General features: G+C 43.5%; 1 protein-coding gene across 1 annotated transcript in view; it reads right to left on the bottom strand.

Moving 5' to 3' along the window:
* Window positions 1-318: 318 nt before the first annotated feature.
* The window catches only part of SRGN (serglycin), a 28,981-nt gene continuing 11,919 nt past the window's right edge, over window positions 319-17,380 (bottom strand). The window contains exons 2-4 of the mRNA XM_044239664.1: window positions 11,732-11,886; window positions 4,934-5,081; window positions 319-1,244 (exon numbers count right to left, since the gene is read on the bottom strand). Coding sequence (XP_044095599.1) covers window positions 1,022-1,244; window positions 4,934-5,081; window positions 11,732-11,807 — 447 coding nt within the window. The 5' untranslated portion in view covers window positions 11,808-11,886 and the 3' untranslated portion in view covers window positions 319-1,021. The remainder of the gene's footprint in view (window positions 1,245-4,933; window positions 5,082-11,731; window positions 11,887-17,380) is intronic.

Here is a 17,380-nt window from a genome sequence, read left to right as displayed (position 1 = left end):
TTTGCGGTAAGTCCTCAGTGCTGACGAGGAGATCTGGACCGTGCAGAACAGGATTCATGAAAATGATGCTTACAAGCTTTTCAGAACTCAGGGGAACCAGGATGGGAAAAGCCTTCAAGAAGAGGAAGTGTTTGGACAAGAACAAGCTTCTTGTTCTCCCATAACTGTCTGCTTGATTTGCTAGTGAATAGGATTGGATTCTAGTTCCAAAATTTGCTCTGTAAAATAATCTCACAGATTACTTTGTTGATAAGACTTCTAGAAACATCTGAAAAAAATAATTATTTCCTGAGTTTAGAACAAGAGACCCCAGACAGCTTAACATGTTAATTATAGTTCTGCTTTAATAGGATAAGATTTGAAAACACATAGATATCCAGGGAGAAAAGTAAAGCAGTATGAATTATCGAGAACATACTGTTCTTTACGTTGGGTGTTCCATTTCTAATTATAACAGCAATCATACTTCTCAACGAACAATGTCCACCAGCTCTGCAAACACATCCAGTGGTAACATTAGAGTAATACACTTTACACTGGACTTGTCAAACGGCCGCTCTATAAATTCATCATGTGTTGCACCTGGGTTTCACATAAGAAAAGAGGCATATCTATAATTCACAACCAGAGTCAGGTTTCTGAAGACTTAGATATGAAATATTGCTTGTCAACTTGCTTCTCAAACTGAACTTTTAAAATAAGTATAATTTATTCTTTAAAGCAATTTTATAGACAAGAATGGTCCAGTTAATTTCATAATGATGTTGGTTGAATATGATACAAAGGAAATACAGGTATTTTCCAGGACAATAGGATAAAGGAAGCTTTAAGAATTCACGAGAGAAAAAAGGTAATAAAACCTAAACTTCTTTTTCAGATGTTTTAGTTTCCATAAGACCTTTTGTTGCAAAAGTAATTATTTAACTATGATACATAAAATATATTGAATACACTGCTTGACATCAAGATGGAAACTCTTTTACACAATAAAATTCTCTTCTGGTCCATCTTGGACCAAGTCCTAGTTGTCTGATGGTGGATTTTTCTTCAGAGGCCGAACTTTGTAATAAAATGCATTGTCTTCATCTACTGATTGGTATTCTTCTTCACTTTCAATTAAGCCACTTCCAGATCCTGATCCAGAGCCAGAGCCAGAGCCAGAGCCAGAGCCAGAGCCAGAGCCAAACATAAAATAGTCCTCAAAAAGAGGGAAGACATAATTGAGGCTCTGGGGTCCTGTCATTCTGAAGTAAGAGAAAAATGAAAGGGAGAAAAAAAAAGTAAAGTTTGAGACTTAAGGAATATAATCATAATAAATTTTTTAAGATAGAAAATTAATGCAGCCAGCTGGTTGCTCAAATTAAGTTAAAAGTTTCCCAGTTATCCAACACTTTGAAACAAAAACCAAAGCAGACCTTTCCACATGTTTGCCTATACTTGTACTTAACTCATTCTATTTATCAGTCAACATCTATGCATTGCAGACTCATAATAAACAATGCTACTTTTCTTACCACTAGCATAGTAATTCTGTACTTGGTAAATTTAAGGAGTCATTTATTTAAAAAAGAAGAAGAAGAAGAAGAAGAAGCAGCCTTTCCCATTTTCTACCATTAAAGAAAGGACAAACAAGTTTAAGTTAGCTTAGATAGATGACATTTTTCCTAACATAAAATTTCTACAAAACTAATAATTCACAAAATATCAACAAAACTCATTCTTAAGAAATTCTCTAATAGTTAAACATTATGTTTACCACCAATTAACTAATTTCCTCTCAAAAAGTAAGTGTATTCATTCAGCTGGGCTCAGTTTGGTGGTTAGAAGTCCACTCGGCACCAAAGACCAGAGGAATGGTGTTACCCCTCAGTGGTAGAACAAGGCAACTAAGCATCTGAGACAAAAATTAATATTATAGTCTATGGGTTATGTTTTCCATGAAAATAACAATCCACAGGCCCTATAACAGATTAGAGCTTCATTCATGCGTGCATTCAGTAAATATTGAACATCCGATCCCTGTTCTAAGTGCCTAGTTAAGAATGGGGACTGACAGATGAGGTCCCTGCTCCAGAAATTTAGAACTTGTTGGGGAAGACAGACAATAAAAAATGAATAAATTAGGAAAACATGAGGCGGTGCTAAATGCCTTGCGGAGAAGTGAAATAGACTAATGTACTAGAGGGTGACCAGCGAGTTAGTTACACTGTGAGGTCAGGGAAAAGGGATCAGAGCTGGAAACACAGATCGGTAGCGCCATATGCACGCCTGCCCATGCACACGCACAGTGGAAGCCACAGAAGAGGATGAGATCACCTAAACAAAATTGCAGATCGAGAAAGGGCCTTGGACAGAGTCAGGGCCACACCAACAACTTATTAAATACTGAACAGAGGAGAAAGAACAATCAGGGAAGCAAAAGAAAACTCAAGATAAGGTGGGGCCATGGAAGCCCAGAGAAGAACGCATTTCAAAGGGAGGAAAGAAGGGTTGGGGTAGGGGCGGTCAACTGTTTTTGAAGGTAATTAAGAAGCTGAGTAAGGAGAGGAGTAGAGAGTAAATAGTGGATATGTTAAGCAGGAGTAACCTCGACCTTAGCAAGGACTCTGAGTGGAAGGTGGGAACAGAAGTTCACACCGAAGGGGTAGAGGAGCGGGGAGATAGGAAGCATCCCTTTCGGTAAGTTTTCCTGTGCAGAGGAGCAGATGGCTGGAAGGGATGCAGAGTCAAAGAAGAGAGTTCACCTGACTAAGAGATGCTAGAGAATGTCTGCACACCGACAGCAAGACGATACTGGGCTCCGAGGAGTGACGGCAGAGCTGACGTCCTACAGAAGTGAAGCCAGCTAGCGGATAGCGAGGAAACTCCGAGATGGGCGACAGTAAGGAAATACCTCGCTCTCTGGGCTAGAGGGGCAATGGAAGAAGGTGGTATTATCTGATCCCAGCATCTGGCAGGAGAGAAGCCATGGATGAGGCAGAGGTAGGGCTTGAGAAGAAATATCCTGGTCTCCCCCTGCCTCCAATGCTCCCCCATCTCCCTCCTGTGCCTTCCATTGGCCAAACTCAGCCACAGACCTGGGAGCCTAAGAAAGGCAGACAGTGGGATGAGCCCTCACTCCCCACCCAGTACAGAGCAAGAAGGGAAATGGAAGATGGACAGGAGGGCAAATGGGCCCAGGATTGATACAAGAGCAGAAACGGTTCATTCATAAGTGTCAGGAGTGTGAGAGTAAGAAGGAAGCTTTCCTGGCTGGGGAAAGGGGAGGATCAAAGAGATTTAAGAAGAGAAGAAATGGTGCAAAGCAGTTGTTTTGGAGAACTTGGGTTATTCCTCTAACATTTTATTTATTTATTTATTTATTAAAGATTTTTTTTTTAAATTTATTTATTTGACAGAGATTACATGTAGGCAGAGAGGCAAGCAGAGAGAGAGAAGGAAGCAGGCTCCCTGGTGCAGAGAGAGCCCGATGTGGGACTCGATCCCAGGACCCTGGGATCATGACCTGAGCTGAAGGCAGAGGCTTTAACCCACTGAGCCACCCAGGCACCCTTCTCTAACATTTTAGATTTAAATGAATTACTATGGAAACCCCTGAGTTAAAACCAAGGAGGATGTTATAAAATCAGTTTCAGGCTTAATGCTGTGGGCTAAAAGCGGCAGCACAGGAGCAGGATGGCAGACTGACATTTTGAGGGTGGCAATGACATCATCTCTCATGCAGTGAATGCCAGTGATGAAGAGAGTCCCCGGGACCCTTCACCGGGACCTGCAGACAGATGATGGTCTTACCTGGCGTGGACCTGATGATCCACCCAGCTTCAAGGAGAGTGACTTTCAACGGTTAATCTTTTAAATCTAAGGAATAAGCCTTCTACAAGAATCCTTTTCGTAGTACAGTTTTGCTGCGTGTTATATAGCTTTGATATTCATTGAAATAATTGATGCAAAGACAATTCCATTTTGGTTACTTACAAATTCCTGTTGGATCTTTTTTGCAAGTTTAAAGCAGGTTTGAGTTGATCAAGAAGAGGTCTGGCTTGCTCTCTGACAAGTCATGGCTATTTATTCTTCCTTTCCCTAATTTCTTTTTCACTACTATCTAATCTCAGTACATTTTTATCGCCCCTCTAAAATCCCGCACGTGTACACCCCACTCTAGTCCTCTTTCTCCTCTAGCCCCCCAGGACCACTCATCTATCTCCCACCTTTATAGATTAGCCTATTCCAGACATTTCATGTCGACAGAATCATACAACATGTGGCTTTCTGGGTCTGCTTTCTTTCACGTTGCGTAATGTTTTCAGGACTCATTCATGTGATAGCATGTATCAGTAGTTTGTTCTCTCTTTGGGCCAAATAATAGTCCGCTTTGTGGAAAAACTATGTTTTGTTTACCCATTCAGTTGACAGACTCCGATTGGGTTTCAATGGATACTGTGCTCTGCTTACATAAATAATGTTCACTCGTTTCCAGTACTTGCTGGTGAAAAGCACTCAATGTCTGTTTCTGCCCCCACAAAAAGACCTTACAAAAGTATAGATGAGGGGCGCCTGGGTGGCTCAGTGGGCTATAGCTTCTTCCTTCAGCTCAGATCATGATCCCGGGGTCCTGGGATCGAGCCACATCGGGCTCACTGCTTGGCAGGGGACCTGCTTCCCCATCTCTCTCTCTGCCTGCTTCTCTGCCTACTTGTGATCTCTGTCTGTCAAATAAATAAATAAAATCTTTTTAAAAAAGTATAGATGAATCGTGCATTCTTGTGCATCTCAAATGCCAGTAAACACAGTACTGTTTTATTACGTACTGTGCAGCGAGAACCAAACCATCAAAGCAAGAGGCTGAAGAAAGACCTTCTGGACAACGCTCCCATCTCCAAGCCGAGATCTTAACAGATGTGGGTGGAAGGAAAATAAGGGAAAGTTCACTTACGAAGAAGGGTCGGTCCTCTGAGGAAGGATTCTCTTGGATTCCCCTGGAAGCAGGTTGAACGTGGGTCCCTTTTCATCAATGCAGTTTGCAGAACTGCCATCAGGACTGCAGCGTACCCACTGGTACCTGGCTCTGCGCACAGGAAGACCTGCCCAAACAAGGAAGCTACATGGTTAATTCGTATCTCTCATACCGTTTCTAATCACCCTGTTCCTAAGAAATTTTTGATTCAGTTGATTCTAAATTTGGCAGAAGGTAAGGTGTGGGCTGGTTTTATGACCATAAATATAACAGGTGTACCTGCTGTATGCCAGCCTTTTATACACATTGTCCTCACAACAACCCTGAAAAGTAGCCCAGAGTTTAAGGTTAGAATAGGGCTTTGGCAGGGGCACCTGGGTGGCTCAGTCAGTCAAGCATCTGGGATCAGGTCATGATCCCAGGGTCCTGGGATGGAGCCCGCATTGGTCTCTCTGCTCAGCAGGGAGCCTGCTTCCCCCTCTGTCTGCCTGCCTCTCTGCCTCCTTGTGATCTCTCTATATATACAATAAATAAATAAAATCTTAAAAAAAAAAAGCAGCATCAACCCTCTGGAGACTGATATCGATTCTCCAGGGTAGATTATTAAATTTTTAAAAAGTAAGGAACACTATGCATTGTGGTAACATGTGTGTGTGTGTGTTTTTGTTTTTTTTTTTAAAGATTTTATTTATTTATTTGACAGAGAGAAATCACAAGTAGATGGAGAGGCAGGCAGAGAGAGAGAGAGGGAAGCAGGCTCCCTGCTGAGCAGAGAGCCCGATGTGGGACTCGATCCCAGGACCCTGAGATCATGACCCGAGCCGAAGGCAGCGGCTTAACCCACTGAGCCACCCAGGCGCCCCTGTGTGTGTGTTTTTAAGACTGTATTTACATACATGCTTACGTGTGCTCGCTTCGGCAGCACATATACATACATGCTTACGTGCAAGTATCTTGAACCTCTGAACAGATACAGATACAGAACAAACAGCCTCCCTGAGGGAATTGGTAGGCAGAAGACAGTGGTACGTTACTGCATATCCTTTGAAGCTTTATTTATTTATTTTTGAGAGAGAGAGAGAAAGAGAAAGGGGGGCGGAATGAGTCGGGGAGGGGCAGAGGATGACGCATACTCCCCGCTGGTCTGATGGCCAGTCGTCCAAAGTGGGTTAGTTCTGTCACTGCCTGGAGCCTGGAGGTAAGGTAGCAAGGTACCATGCAATGTCTGCCCCTTACTGGCTGTGGATCCTTGACCAACTTACTTAACCTTCCTGTACCTCCGTAGATCAAATAATGAGATATAAACGCTAGGTTCTTAGAATAACACCTGGCACCAGGTTCGAGCTCTCTCCATGCTAGTTCCTCTGATGAAAAGGAAGACCACAGTGACCAATCTCTGCTAGTGGACAGCTTATAGGGATCAAGAATTTAAATACTCATTCTACCATTTAGTACCTGATTCTCAATTTCTCATAGTTTAAAGATGAATAACAGAGCCCCAAAGAGTTCCAGTCCAAACGAGATAACAGTATATAAAACATCTAGCACAAATCTTTAGGTATGGTATTTACTATGTTTTCGTTTTCTTTCTCCTTCTCTGATCCTTTCCCAAAACAGCCTAAGTCTGACATCTGGTCGCTACTTAGAAGCCCCGTTATTGTACATGGGGTAGAAACCCAACATCTCCAGCAGAGGGCGCCAGCTTCACGCTCTGCGCCAGCCAGACCAGGGCTGTCCAACAGCGTTAAGACCAACACACAGGTTATTTGCAGTGTTCCAGCAGCCGTATTTTTAAAAGTAAAAAGAGACAAGCGAAATTAATGTCAACACATTTTACTCATCCAATGTATTCATATATTGCTACTTAATATAAATATATTAAACAATATAAAAGTTATTAATGAATATTTTACAGTTTTCTTTTCATGTAAGTCTCCAAATCTGGTGTCTATTTTGTACTTAACAGCACATGTCAGTTTGGACTTTTGCCACATTTCAAGTGCTCGGGGGATATCGTTCTGGACAGGGTAGGTCTTGGTATTCTCCTTTTACATGCAACTGGTGTGCACGCAACTGAGATAATGTTTGCAGAGATAGGAAGTTACACAGAAAAGCAAAACTAAAACTTTAGGAGGAAGCATCTATTTTTTCACCCACATAACAAATACAACTTTGGCCAATTAGTGAAAACAAATTCTAAAATACAAAATCCACCCCCCCACCCCAGAATTCAGAATCTCAGTTTTTGAAATTTATAGAGGGATTTCTTGGGGAGCCTGGCTTGCTCAATTGGGGGAGCATAAGACTCTTGATCTTAGGGTTGTAAGTTCAAGCTCCACATCAGGTGTAGAGATGACTTAAAAATAAAATCTATTTTTTTAAAAAAAGGGGCTTCTTTTGGGGGGGTGATAGGAGACTGTGGTGATAGTTGCATATATCTATCAATATACATTAAAAAAATTGAGCTACAAACTTTATTTTTTTAAGAATGTGTTTATTTATTTGAGAGAGAGAGAGGGTGAGTGAGCAAGAGAGAGAGAGAGAGCACAAGCCAGAGGAAGAGACAGGAGAGAAGCAGACTCCCACTGAGCAAGGAGCACGGTGCAGGACTTGATCCCAGGACTCTGGGATCATGACCTGAGCTGAAGGCAGATGCTTAACCGACTGAGCCACCCAGGTGCCCCTGAAGTATACAATTTAAATGGATGAACCGTATGGTTTGTGAAGGCTATTTCAATGAAGCTGCTTAAAAACTTGTAGAAGTCTCCCCCTTACCCCCCAAGAAAGTTTGGCTGATCATTTTCAGTCAGCTCTAAAATAAAAAGCATGGTTACAGACACAAAGTTCCTGACGTATCTACTGAAGAGTATTGGCAGGATGTGAATTCAACAGTGTCAGCCTCTGCTATCATGGGACTACCTTGACTCTATCTTGCTTGGGAGCAAAGTCTTATGATTACCGTAATTGAAAGAAAAAAAAAAGAAAGAAAAGAAAAGGGAAAATGCTAGTGGACACAAAGGTTATCTTTCTCAAAAGCCCCACCTGCTGGATCTGCTAGTTAATTTTGTGGTGGATTCCAGGGAAAAGAGTGGTTTTATTTAGAATCCTTTCCCTCACCGTCCCCATCACGATACACGCGTGTGCGCGCACGCACACATAATGTCACTAGTCCTGCTTTACCAAAATGCTTTCTAAGAATGAACATTACTCCTGTCATCCCTCTGCATCTTTCTTTAAAAATATTTTTACTTTTTATTTTATTAAACTAGTCTCCATGGCCAACACTGGGCTTGAACTCACAACCATGAGATCGTAAGTCACGTGCTCTATGAACTAAGCCAGTCAAGTGCTCCTCTCTGCATTTTTTTATACTATTATATCAAAATTTCCCTAACATCATCACAATTTACCAATTTCCTGTTCTTAATGGAGATTTGCTACAGGTGTGTTACAGCAACTTAAGCAGAAAATGTCATGGGCGGGTTAAAAAAAAAAGATCATTTTTGGTCATTGTTTTGGTAGCATTGAAACAGACATCACATCGCTAAGCTGGAGTTGCTTCCTATTGGACAATCAATTCCACAAGACATGTAAGGTTCCCCCAACCCTGCATGGTTTGATAAGCTATAAACATTCCAAGTTTACTTTCAATTTCTCTCTCTCTAACCCCCAATTCAGTGGTAAACTTTATAGCAAGTCTACCATAGTCAAAGCAAGGGTTTTTGTTTTAAATAAAGAAAATCTCAAAGTCATAAGTTCAAGTCTCATAAGGGGCTCCTGGGTGGCTTGGTCATTAAGTGTCTGCCTTTGGCCCAGGTCACGGTCCCAGGGTCCTGAGATCGTGTCCCACATGAGGCTCCCTGCTCAGCAGGAAGCCTACTTCCCCCTCTCCCACTCCCCCTGCTTGTGGTCTCTCACTATCTCTCTGTCTGTCAAATAAATAAAATCTTTTTAAAAAAATGTTTGAGTCCCATGCTGGGTATAGCAATTACTTAAAAATAAAATCCTTAAAGGGGCGCCTGGGTGGCTCAGTGGGTGAAGTGTTGACTCTTGATCTCAGCTCAGGTCTTGATCTCAGGGTCATGAGTTCAAGCCCCTTGTTGGTCTCCACACTCAGCATGGAGCCTACTTAAGGAAAAAATATTTAAAGAGGGAGGGAGGGAGGAAAAAAGGAAGGAAGGAAGGAAGGAAGGAAGAAAATCTCTAATCTACCTAGAAGACGGCCAAGCTGCAACAGAAAGTTAACTCTGACCCTGAAACCAGATGACCACTTCTAGCATTAACTAGTTGTAACCAGCCTAAAACAAGTCTCAAATATTTCTCAAGAAGTTGATCTAAAGAGCAAATGAGATGGTGAATGCAAGATCAATTGCATTCCAACACCAAGGGCACTTCTCCTTTGGAAATAACCTCGTTTTTCAGTTCATTCACTCTATCCTTTTTGGTTCCTTTTCCAACAAAGAGCTAAACCTACCAGGTAATGACATAAATGCTAGTACTTTATACGTTTTCATAATAGTTTCTTCACTTTCTGATGAATACCTACTACATAAGGAAAGTTTTTGCTGTTTAAAAGATTTTATTTATTTATTTGAGAAAGAGAGAGAGAGCACGAGCAGGGGCAGAGGGAGGGGGGAAGCAGACTTCCCTCTGAGCAGGGAGCCAGACGTGGGGCTTGATCCCAGGTCCCCGAGGATCATGTCCTGAACCACTCAGGCGCCCAGGAATGTTTCTGTTTCAATTCCAGTTTTACCTACTGAATCTTAGCAGAGAATGTGATATTTGGGGGAAATCTCGACTATGTAAAGACTGACTTAGCTCTGGCGGGGGTGGACCCCCCCCCACTAGTCACTCGAGTTTGTGCTACAGATATAGACCTTGTTACTCAGGATCTTGTCAGAACACATTAGGGAATTATTTCATCAAGTTCCAGATTTTCCCTAGAAGACCCAAGACTGTTTTTTAAAATCAATACTGTTTTATGCTTTAAAAATTACAGATTATAAAAAAAATTTTAAATACATAATTAGTAGAAAAGTTTCAGCAACATTATTTGCAGTTATTTTCTTCAATAATTGCATAACAAAGGCGCCTGGGTGGCTCAGTGGGTTAAGCCGCTGCCTTCGGCTCAGGTCATGATCTCAGGGTCCTGGGATCGAGTCCTGCATCGGGCTCTCTGCTCAGCGGGGAGCCTGCTTCCCTCTCTCTCTCTCTCTGCCTGCCTCTCTGTCTGCTTGTAGTCTCTGTCTGTCGAATAAACAAATAAAATCTTTTAAAAAATAATAATAATTGCATAACAAGAAGAAAATTATTTTATAAGTTTCCAATATATAATGAATATATCTGAGATTATCTGTATGATTTCATTTCCACCAGAAGTAAAAATGGGACAACTAGAAGTCACTTCAAAGAAACAAATCCAGGACATGCGTGTCACTTAAGTCACTATTTCTTGCACAAATTGGGAAAATTTAAAGAATTTTCTCCTGTAAATTCTCCCATCTGTTTATCAGGCCATGACCTTCTGCCTTATTTAGACATGATCCCATTATTTACCAAAAGAAAAGAAACTATATTCTTCTTAAAAACTGGTCGTTTCTGTTGTCTTCATCATAAGGATATTAAGTTGTTTCAGTCTGACTAAACAACCCTAAATGATAAGGAAATCTAACAAGAAATTTCCAAATGTAATATCTCTGGGCAACAGCACAAATACTAAAATTCACTGGTCTCTCTTTAAACCAAGAGGGTTTGTACTATGTCTAACCATAGCTTAATTTTCACTAAGAACTCAAATTTTTTTTAAAAAAAAGGAAAAAATAGGGGGGCCTGGGTGGCTCAGTGGGTTAAGGCCTCTGCCTTTGGCTCAGGTCAGATCCCAGGGTCCTGGGATCGAGCCCCGCATCGGGCTCTCTGCTCAGCAGGGAGCCTGCGTCCCCCCCCCTTTCTGCCTGCCTTTCTGCCTACTTGTGATCTCTGTCTGTCAAATAAATAAAACCTAAAAAAAAAAAAAAGGAAAAAATACACAAATTTACTCTGATTTTTAAAATATATCACTTTCTACTGTTAGAATAATTATGACACTACCATAATATGTTAAAACTTGGGCATGATATAAACCCTTAAGGAGAGGTAGGTACTCTCTCAATGGTTCATCTTCTGTATTCCTTTCTGGAGTTTTTTAAAAACTTTTTTCATTTAAGATTCAATTTAACTAACCTACGTATATTATTCAGTTTCAGAGGTAGAGTTTAGGGACTCGTCAGCTGACCTTCCTTGAGGTTTTAGAAGTTTATAAACTATGCCTTTTTTTTTTTAAAGATTTTATTTATTTATTTATTTATTTATCAGAGAGATGGAGAGAGAACACAAGTAGGCAGAGCAGCAGGCAAAAGGAGAGGGAGAAGCAGGCTCTCCACTGAGCAGGGATCTCGATGGGGGGGCTCGATCCCAGGACTCTGGGATCATGACCTGAGGCGAAGGCAGCTACTTAACCGACTGAGCCACCCTGGCGCCCCAAACTATACCTCTTCATCCAAAAATAAAAGAGCACGTTTGGAGCATGGTGAGAGTTTACGAGGCCACACCTGTCTCAGGGTGTCATTTTTCTTAACCAAACTCACATTAAAGAGTTCAGCATCCCCCCTCCATCCTTTCTCTTTGCCTCCTTGCCTATGATATAATACATTCTGTACCTTAAAGTGAATATAATCATTTGTGTGGACCCCGGGGCTTGCAAAGATAGAGGGGGAGGGGGACGAGATCCCCGGGTCTTACCTTGAACTGAAGAATCCAAAACCAGGAGGAGGGCAAGAGCCAGGGCGAGCCTACTGCCCAAGCGGAGCGGCTGCATGGCGACCGGCTCGCGTCAGCTCTCTGCTGCCTGCACGCTGACCTCACGGTGAGGAAATGCAGCAGGGTGCACTCTGTCCCTTTTAGAAAAAGTTCCAAAACCTCAAACCCTGCCCAGAACCCACGTCATGATTTCCTGAACAAATAGAGATCCACATCAAAACCCAGCAAGATAAAAAAAAAAAAAAAAAGAAGAAGAAGAAGAAGAAGAAGACAGCAAAAGCACTATTCATACCCATTATGAAACTTCACTGGACTCTCCCGGGTCTGCTTTTTCGAAAGTTTTGTTGTTTGCCACTTGCCTGTGGGTAATTTTTTCCCACTAAAGCAGCAGACTCAGCATTCGGTATAGTCTGTTTTTTCCTTTCTTCAATGAACCACCTCAACACCAGGTGGTTAACCAGAGAGTGTGGACTGCCCTGGGGGCGGGGGTGGGGGGTGCTGGGGGAGGGGGGCTGCCTTTCCATCCCTGAGGACCTTCCACCTAAAATATGAATGTTCTCCTTCATCAGGGGTAGCCTAGCTCACGGAGTCAAGCTCCAGAAGTGAGGGTTCAAAGCGGACTTGTCCTCTAGGAGGAAGTGGTCTCCGATGTCAGAGCCGGGCCCCTCTCCGCCGACCCGCTGCTTGCCCTTGGACCGCGGGGCCTCCCCTCTACCTCCGGAACCCGGGGAGGACTTCCGGTGGGCAAGAACTGGCTCAGACCGAGAAACGATCTCGCGTTCCTCTGCTCCTTCACACCAAGTATCTCTCACGATGAGAGATCCGATCCACGTACACTTTCCCTCCGTTCCCCCAGTAAGATGGTTCAACTTGGCTTTGGCGCTCCCTGGCCTCGGAGGAGCCGGGGAATCAGAAACAAGCCGAGCGGTCCTCTCGGCGGGCTGCGGGAGCTCAGAAAACCCACCCGGGGCCACAGCCCCGGTTCCCAGGTCCTGGGCATCGCGCCGAGACCTCCGAAGGACGGTGGGACACCCGGTACAGACAGTAAACACCAGCGGTTATCATGTGTTCTGGCCCTGGGGGCGCACACTGTTTCCTTCTATTCAAGGCTCAGCCACTCTCCCTCTCAAGGCCTCTCCCTCCAGCCCCCCTTTCCCTTCGCACCCTCACTCTCCAGTCCTCTGAGGCGAGGGAGGAGTTTCCCTTCTCTTGTCTTCAGCTTCCTGCTGATTCCTTTACCATTTCCTGCTGAGGACAGGCCTCAGAATCTAATCGCTGGGGAGCTGTGGTGCAGAGTCCCTGAGGATCATGAAGAAAGGCCCTCTTGACCGTCCTCAGAACCAGCTGTGAGTGCGTCCAGGGACTCCGGTTCCGGCTGTGAGGAACCCCCCAAGTCATAACCCCACTGGGTTCCCTACTATGAATATTGGTGTCAGCTTGAAATAACAGCCCTCATCCTCCATCCCTTTTAACCCTATCACCAATTTAAAACCCTGGCACCATCAGGGTTTTATAAAACCAATAATCCCCATCAGTAGCTTCAGTAAAGCCCTGCAAAGCCTCAGGACCACTCAGAGCTCCGTATGGTGATTCTTTTTTTTTTTTTTTTTTTTTAAGATTTTATTTATTTATTCGACAGACAGAGATCACAAGTAGGCAGAGAAGCAGGCAGAGAGAGAGAGAAGGAAGAAGGCTCCCCACTGAGCAGAGAGCCTGATGTGGGGCTTGATCCCAGGACCCTGGGATCATGACCTGAGCCAGAGGCAGAGGCTTAACCCACTGAGCCACCCAGGCGCCCCCCCCCCGTCGTCATGGTGATTCTTTAATAAATAAATGAATGGTTTGGGGTTCTCAAACATCCCTTCTTCTCCCATTATTCTGACCACCAGCAGTTTCCCTCACTTCGAAGGCAGAGATGCCGGCCGTTCTCATTCTGACGATGGTGAGGGAAATCAAGGAGAGAGTGCCCGTGAAAGCTCACCACTGCGTTCCTGGTGCTCCTCTGGGCTGGGTCCCTACCATCTTCTTGCCCAAAGTTGCCTCCATTGACCAAGGACGATCCTTATTGGTCCACAAACCTTACCCTCTACAACAAATAAGACTGTAATCTATAATTTTTTTTTAAAGATCTTATTTATTTATTTGTTAGAGAGAGAGGGAGAGAGAGCACAAGCACAGGCAGACAGAGGCAGAGGGAGAAGCAGGCTCCCTGCCGAGCAAGGAGCCCGATGCGGGACTGGATCCCAGGACACTGGGATCATGACCTGAGCCGAAGGCAGCTGCTCAACCAACTGAGCCACCCAGGCGTCCCTGTAATCTATAATTTTAGAAGACCAGTTCTGTTCTGGATTTAATCGTTCATTTACCAGGCAACGTGAAATGCACCTACTTTACTTGGCACTCAACTAATTTGTCCATGAAATGGGCCTCTTTATTCCTTAACAGTAGCCCTGGAACAGCACACACACCAGGGACGCATCTAAAAAAGTCATCAATTTACCCGCCTCCTCCCCTCTTCATGAAAACATGGCTTTTCACTAGCTATTGGTTTTGGGGTGGTCTTTTTAAAAGAAGGTTTTTAAAAAGATTTTATTTATTTATTTGACAGAGAGATCACAAGTAGTCAGAGAGAGGCGGGGAAGCAGGCTCACCACTGAGCAGAGAGCCTGATTAGGGGCTCAATCCCAGGACCCTGAGATCATGACCTGAGCGGAAAGGCAGAGGCTTAACCCACTGAGCCACACAGGCACCCCTAAAAGCAGATCCTTTTTGAGCACTTGAAACTCTCTGCATCACAACTCAGCAAAATACTTGTTAAGATGTTGAGATAACTTGAGGTTGTCAGAAGGGATACTGAGGGCAGCCCAAAACTGCTTGGAGGGATGGCTCCCAGACTCATTTCTCTTCTCTTCTCTTTCTTTCTTTTTTTTTAAAGCTCTAAGTTAAAAAGCCTGCCACTCAGCAGCCTCTAGGACCTCCTGGGCTCCTCAGTGAGATAGTCTTGACTCTGAACTGGGCACTACACCAAAAAAAAACAAAAAAAACACACAACGGCAAACAGACCCTGTTCCAAATCTATGTCTCTAGAGTCTTAAAACTGACCCTAGCATAAAGATTTGATTTCTAGCATGGGACGAGACCTTAGGAATCACCTCCTTCACCCAAACAGATGGGAAAAGTGCAAGTCCAGAAAGGCACACAACTTGCTGGTCACACAGCTGGTGATTGGCAAAAGCAGGTGTAGGACTCAGGGTTCCTCATGCAAACTCAATGACAGGTGAAGACTAAGATTTGTAAATCATCAGTAGTCTTCCTTCTAGTCTTTTTCTTTCTTTCTCTCTTGTTTTTTTAGAGGTACTACTGAAGTACGTCTGTTTGGAATGAGAAAATGACTGTGGTTTGCTTCTAAATAATCCAGTTTCAGGAGGGCCATGAGAGAGGGACAGCAGTGGATCGCTGAAGGTGAGCAATGAGAAAATCACTAGTCTCTCTACTTTATTTTTTTAGAATTTTCATAACAAAATGCTTTAAAAAAAATCAGCCTTAAAAAATAAATCTTTATCCGGCGCCTAGGTAACTCAGTCGGTTAAGGGTCTGCCTTTGGCTCAGGTCATGATCCTGGAGTCCTGGGATCGAGCCCGACATCCGGCTCCAGCTCAGCGGGGAGTTGGCTTCTCCCTCTCCCTCTCCCCGCTGCTCTCCCTGCTTGTGATCTCTCTCTCTCCCCCTGACAAATAAATAAAATCTTTTTAAAAATAAAAAAATGAAAAATGAAAAGTGACCACTTTATTCATGGATACCAGGAACCTTTGAGTTTCCTGTTCTTTCAGTTCTGCTCATTCCTCCTCTGGCCCTTTCATGGACAGGGAGTCTTGTGGTCACTAAGTCTCAGTCCCAAGGGAGCAGCGACTACTGTGTTCTTAATCCTCTCACAGGGTGTCAGTGGATGGGTGCCTGCAGGTGGTGCCCTGAGAGAGGGCACAGGCTCCTGGGCATCTCCCTGCTGGGCTCCTTCCCTAGATCTTCCCCTTCTTATCACTAAAGCCACACTTCCAGTGTACTAGAGCCGGTCTCTCCTTGTTGAAGAACTCCAGGGTGCTAATCCAGAAGCTTCCTCAGGTGTTGCTAAGTATCTAAAAGTTTGCTGACTTCCGGGTTTTCATCTTGGACTGGAAAAGGGGGAGGCGCAGAGCTCCCGCATCAGAGTTCGGGTCTATAATTTGACAAGAAAAACAAGGGGCAGCGGGTATAGAGGAAATCCCTGTACTTTGTGTGAAATTTTGCTGGGAACCTAAAACTGCTCTAAAAAATAAATTCCATTTATATTTTAGAAAGGCATAAAAGAACTCATCAGATGCTACCTAAAGTGCTCTAAAAAAATAAATTCTATTTCAAAAGGCATAAAAGAATTTCTCAGGGGCGCCTCGGTGGCTCAGAGGGTTAAGCCGCTGCCTTCGGCTCAGGTCATGATCTCAGAGTCCTGGTATCGAGTCCCACGTCGGGCTTTCTGCTCAGCACGGAGCCTGCTTCCCCCTCTCTCTCTGCCTGCCTCTCTGCCTGCTTGTGATTTCTCTCTGTCAAATAAATAAATAAATAAATCTTAAAAAAAAAAAAAAAAAGAATTTCTCAGATGCTACCTCCATTCAAAAATGACATTCCAATTCTAAAAATTATAGGGCTTGAAAGAACCAAAAGTTGCAACAAAAGAGCCATATGTAGATACTATTAATAATAAATAACAGGGGTGCCTGGGTGGCTCAGTCAGTTAAATACCTGCCTTCGGCTCAGGTCATGATCCTGGGGTCTTGGGATCAAGCCCCACATCTGGCTCCCTGCTCACAGGAGGCCTGCTTCTCCCTTTCCCACTCCCTCTCTCACTGCATCTCTGTCAAATAAATAAATAAATAAATAAACTCTTTGATAAATAAATAAATAACTGGGAACAGTGGGATGTGTTACTTCTCTTGGAAATATTTTCAGAGGGATCAAAAATATTGGAAACAAATCTTTTAGGGAAAATTTCAAACGTAAGGGAACAGGAGTATACGTGCAGGTTAGGGGGAACTGAGTCTTTTGAAAATGATCAAGAAAGGAGGTCCTTATTTGACTTATCTTTTTCCCAAGGCAATCTATCAATACTATTCTAAGTTATTTTTGTATCTCTCCAGTAAATTTTATTTTCTAATCAAAAATTAATACATGCTTACCATGGAAAAGGAGGCCGCTGGGGAGTAGCAATGGGGGAGGGACTCAAAAGAAAGGACAAATCTCTTGTCACCTTCCCTCCAGAGATCACCACTGTCACATCCTGCCTTTGGTAATTCAAAGTGGCACACACCACTAGAACACAGGGTTCCCTCTCATTTTCCCTTATTGCCATTATTTTACACCCTGCTCTATGGGACTACCTAGCCCCATAGGTGTCCCCCAAACTAATTTAATCATCAGTTCCCACCAATCCCATAAGGCATTCATCAGTTTACCACCTCAAGGCTCTGAGCTTCCTCTGCAGAGAAGGCAAGTTCCCCAACCCAGTGACAATATATCCTAAGCTTCACCGCCCAACCTCACTCCTCCTCCCCCAAACACACACACTGAAATTCCAGCCACATACCTGCAATTTTAGTTAAC

Source organism: Neovison vison, chromosome 2, assembly GCF_020171115.1.
Source record: "Neovison vison isolate M4711 chromosome 2, ASM_NN_V1, whole genome shotgun sequence".
Classification (NCBI taxonomy): domain Eukaryota; kingdom Metazoa; phylum Chordata; class Mammalia; order Carnivora; family Mustelidae; genus Neogale; species Neogale vison.
This window is presented reverse-complemented; position numbering and strand designations above follow the sequence as displayed.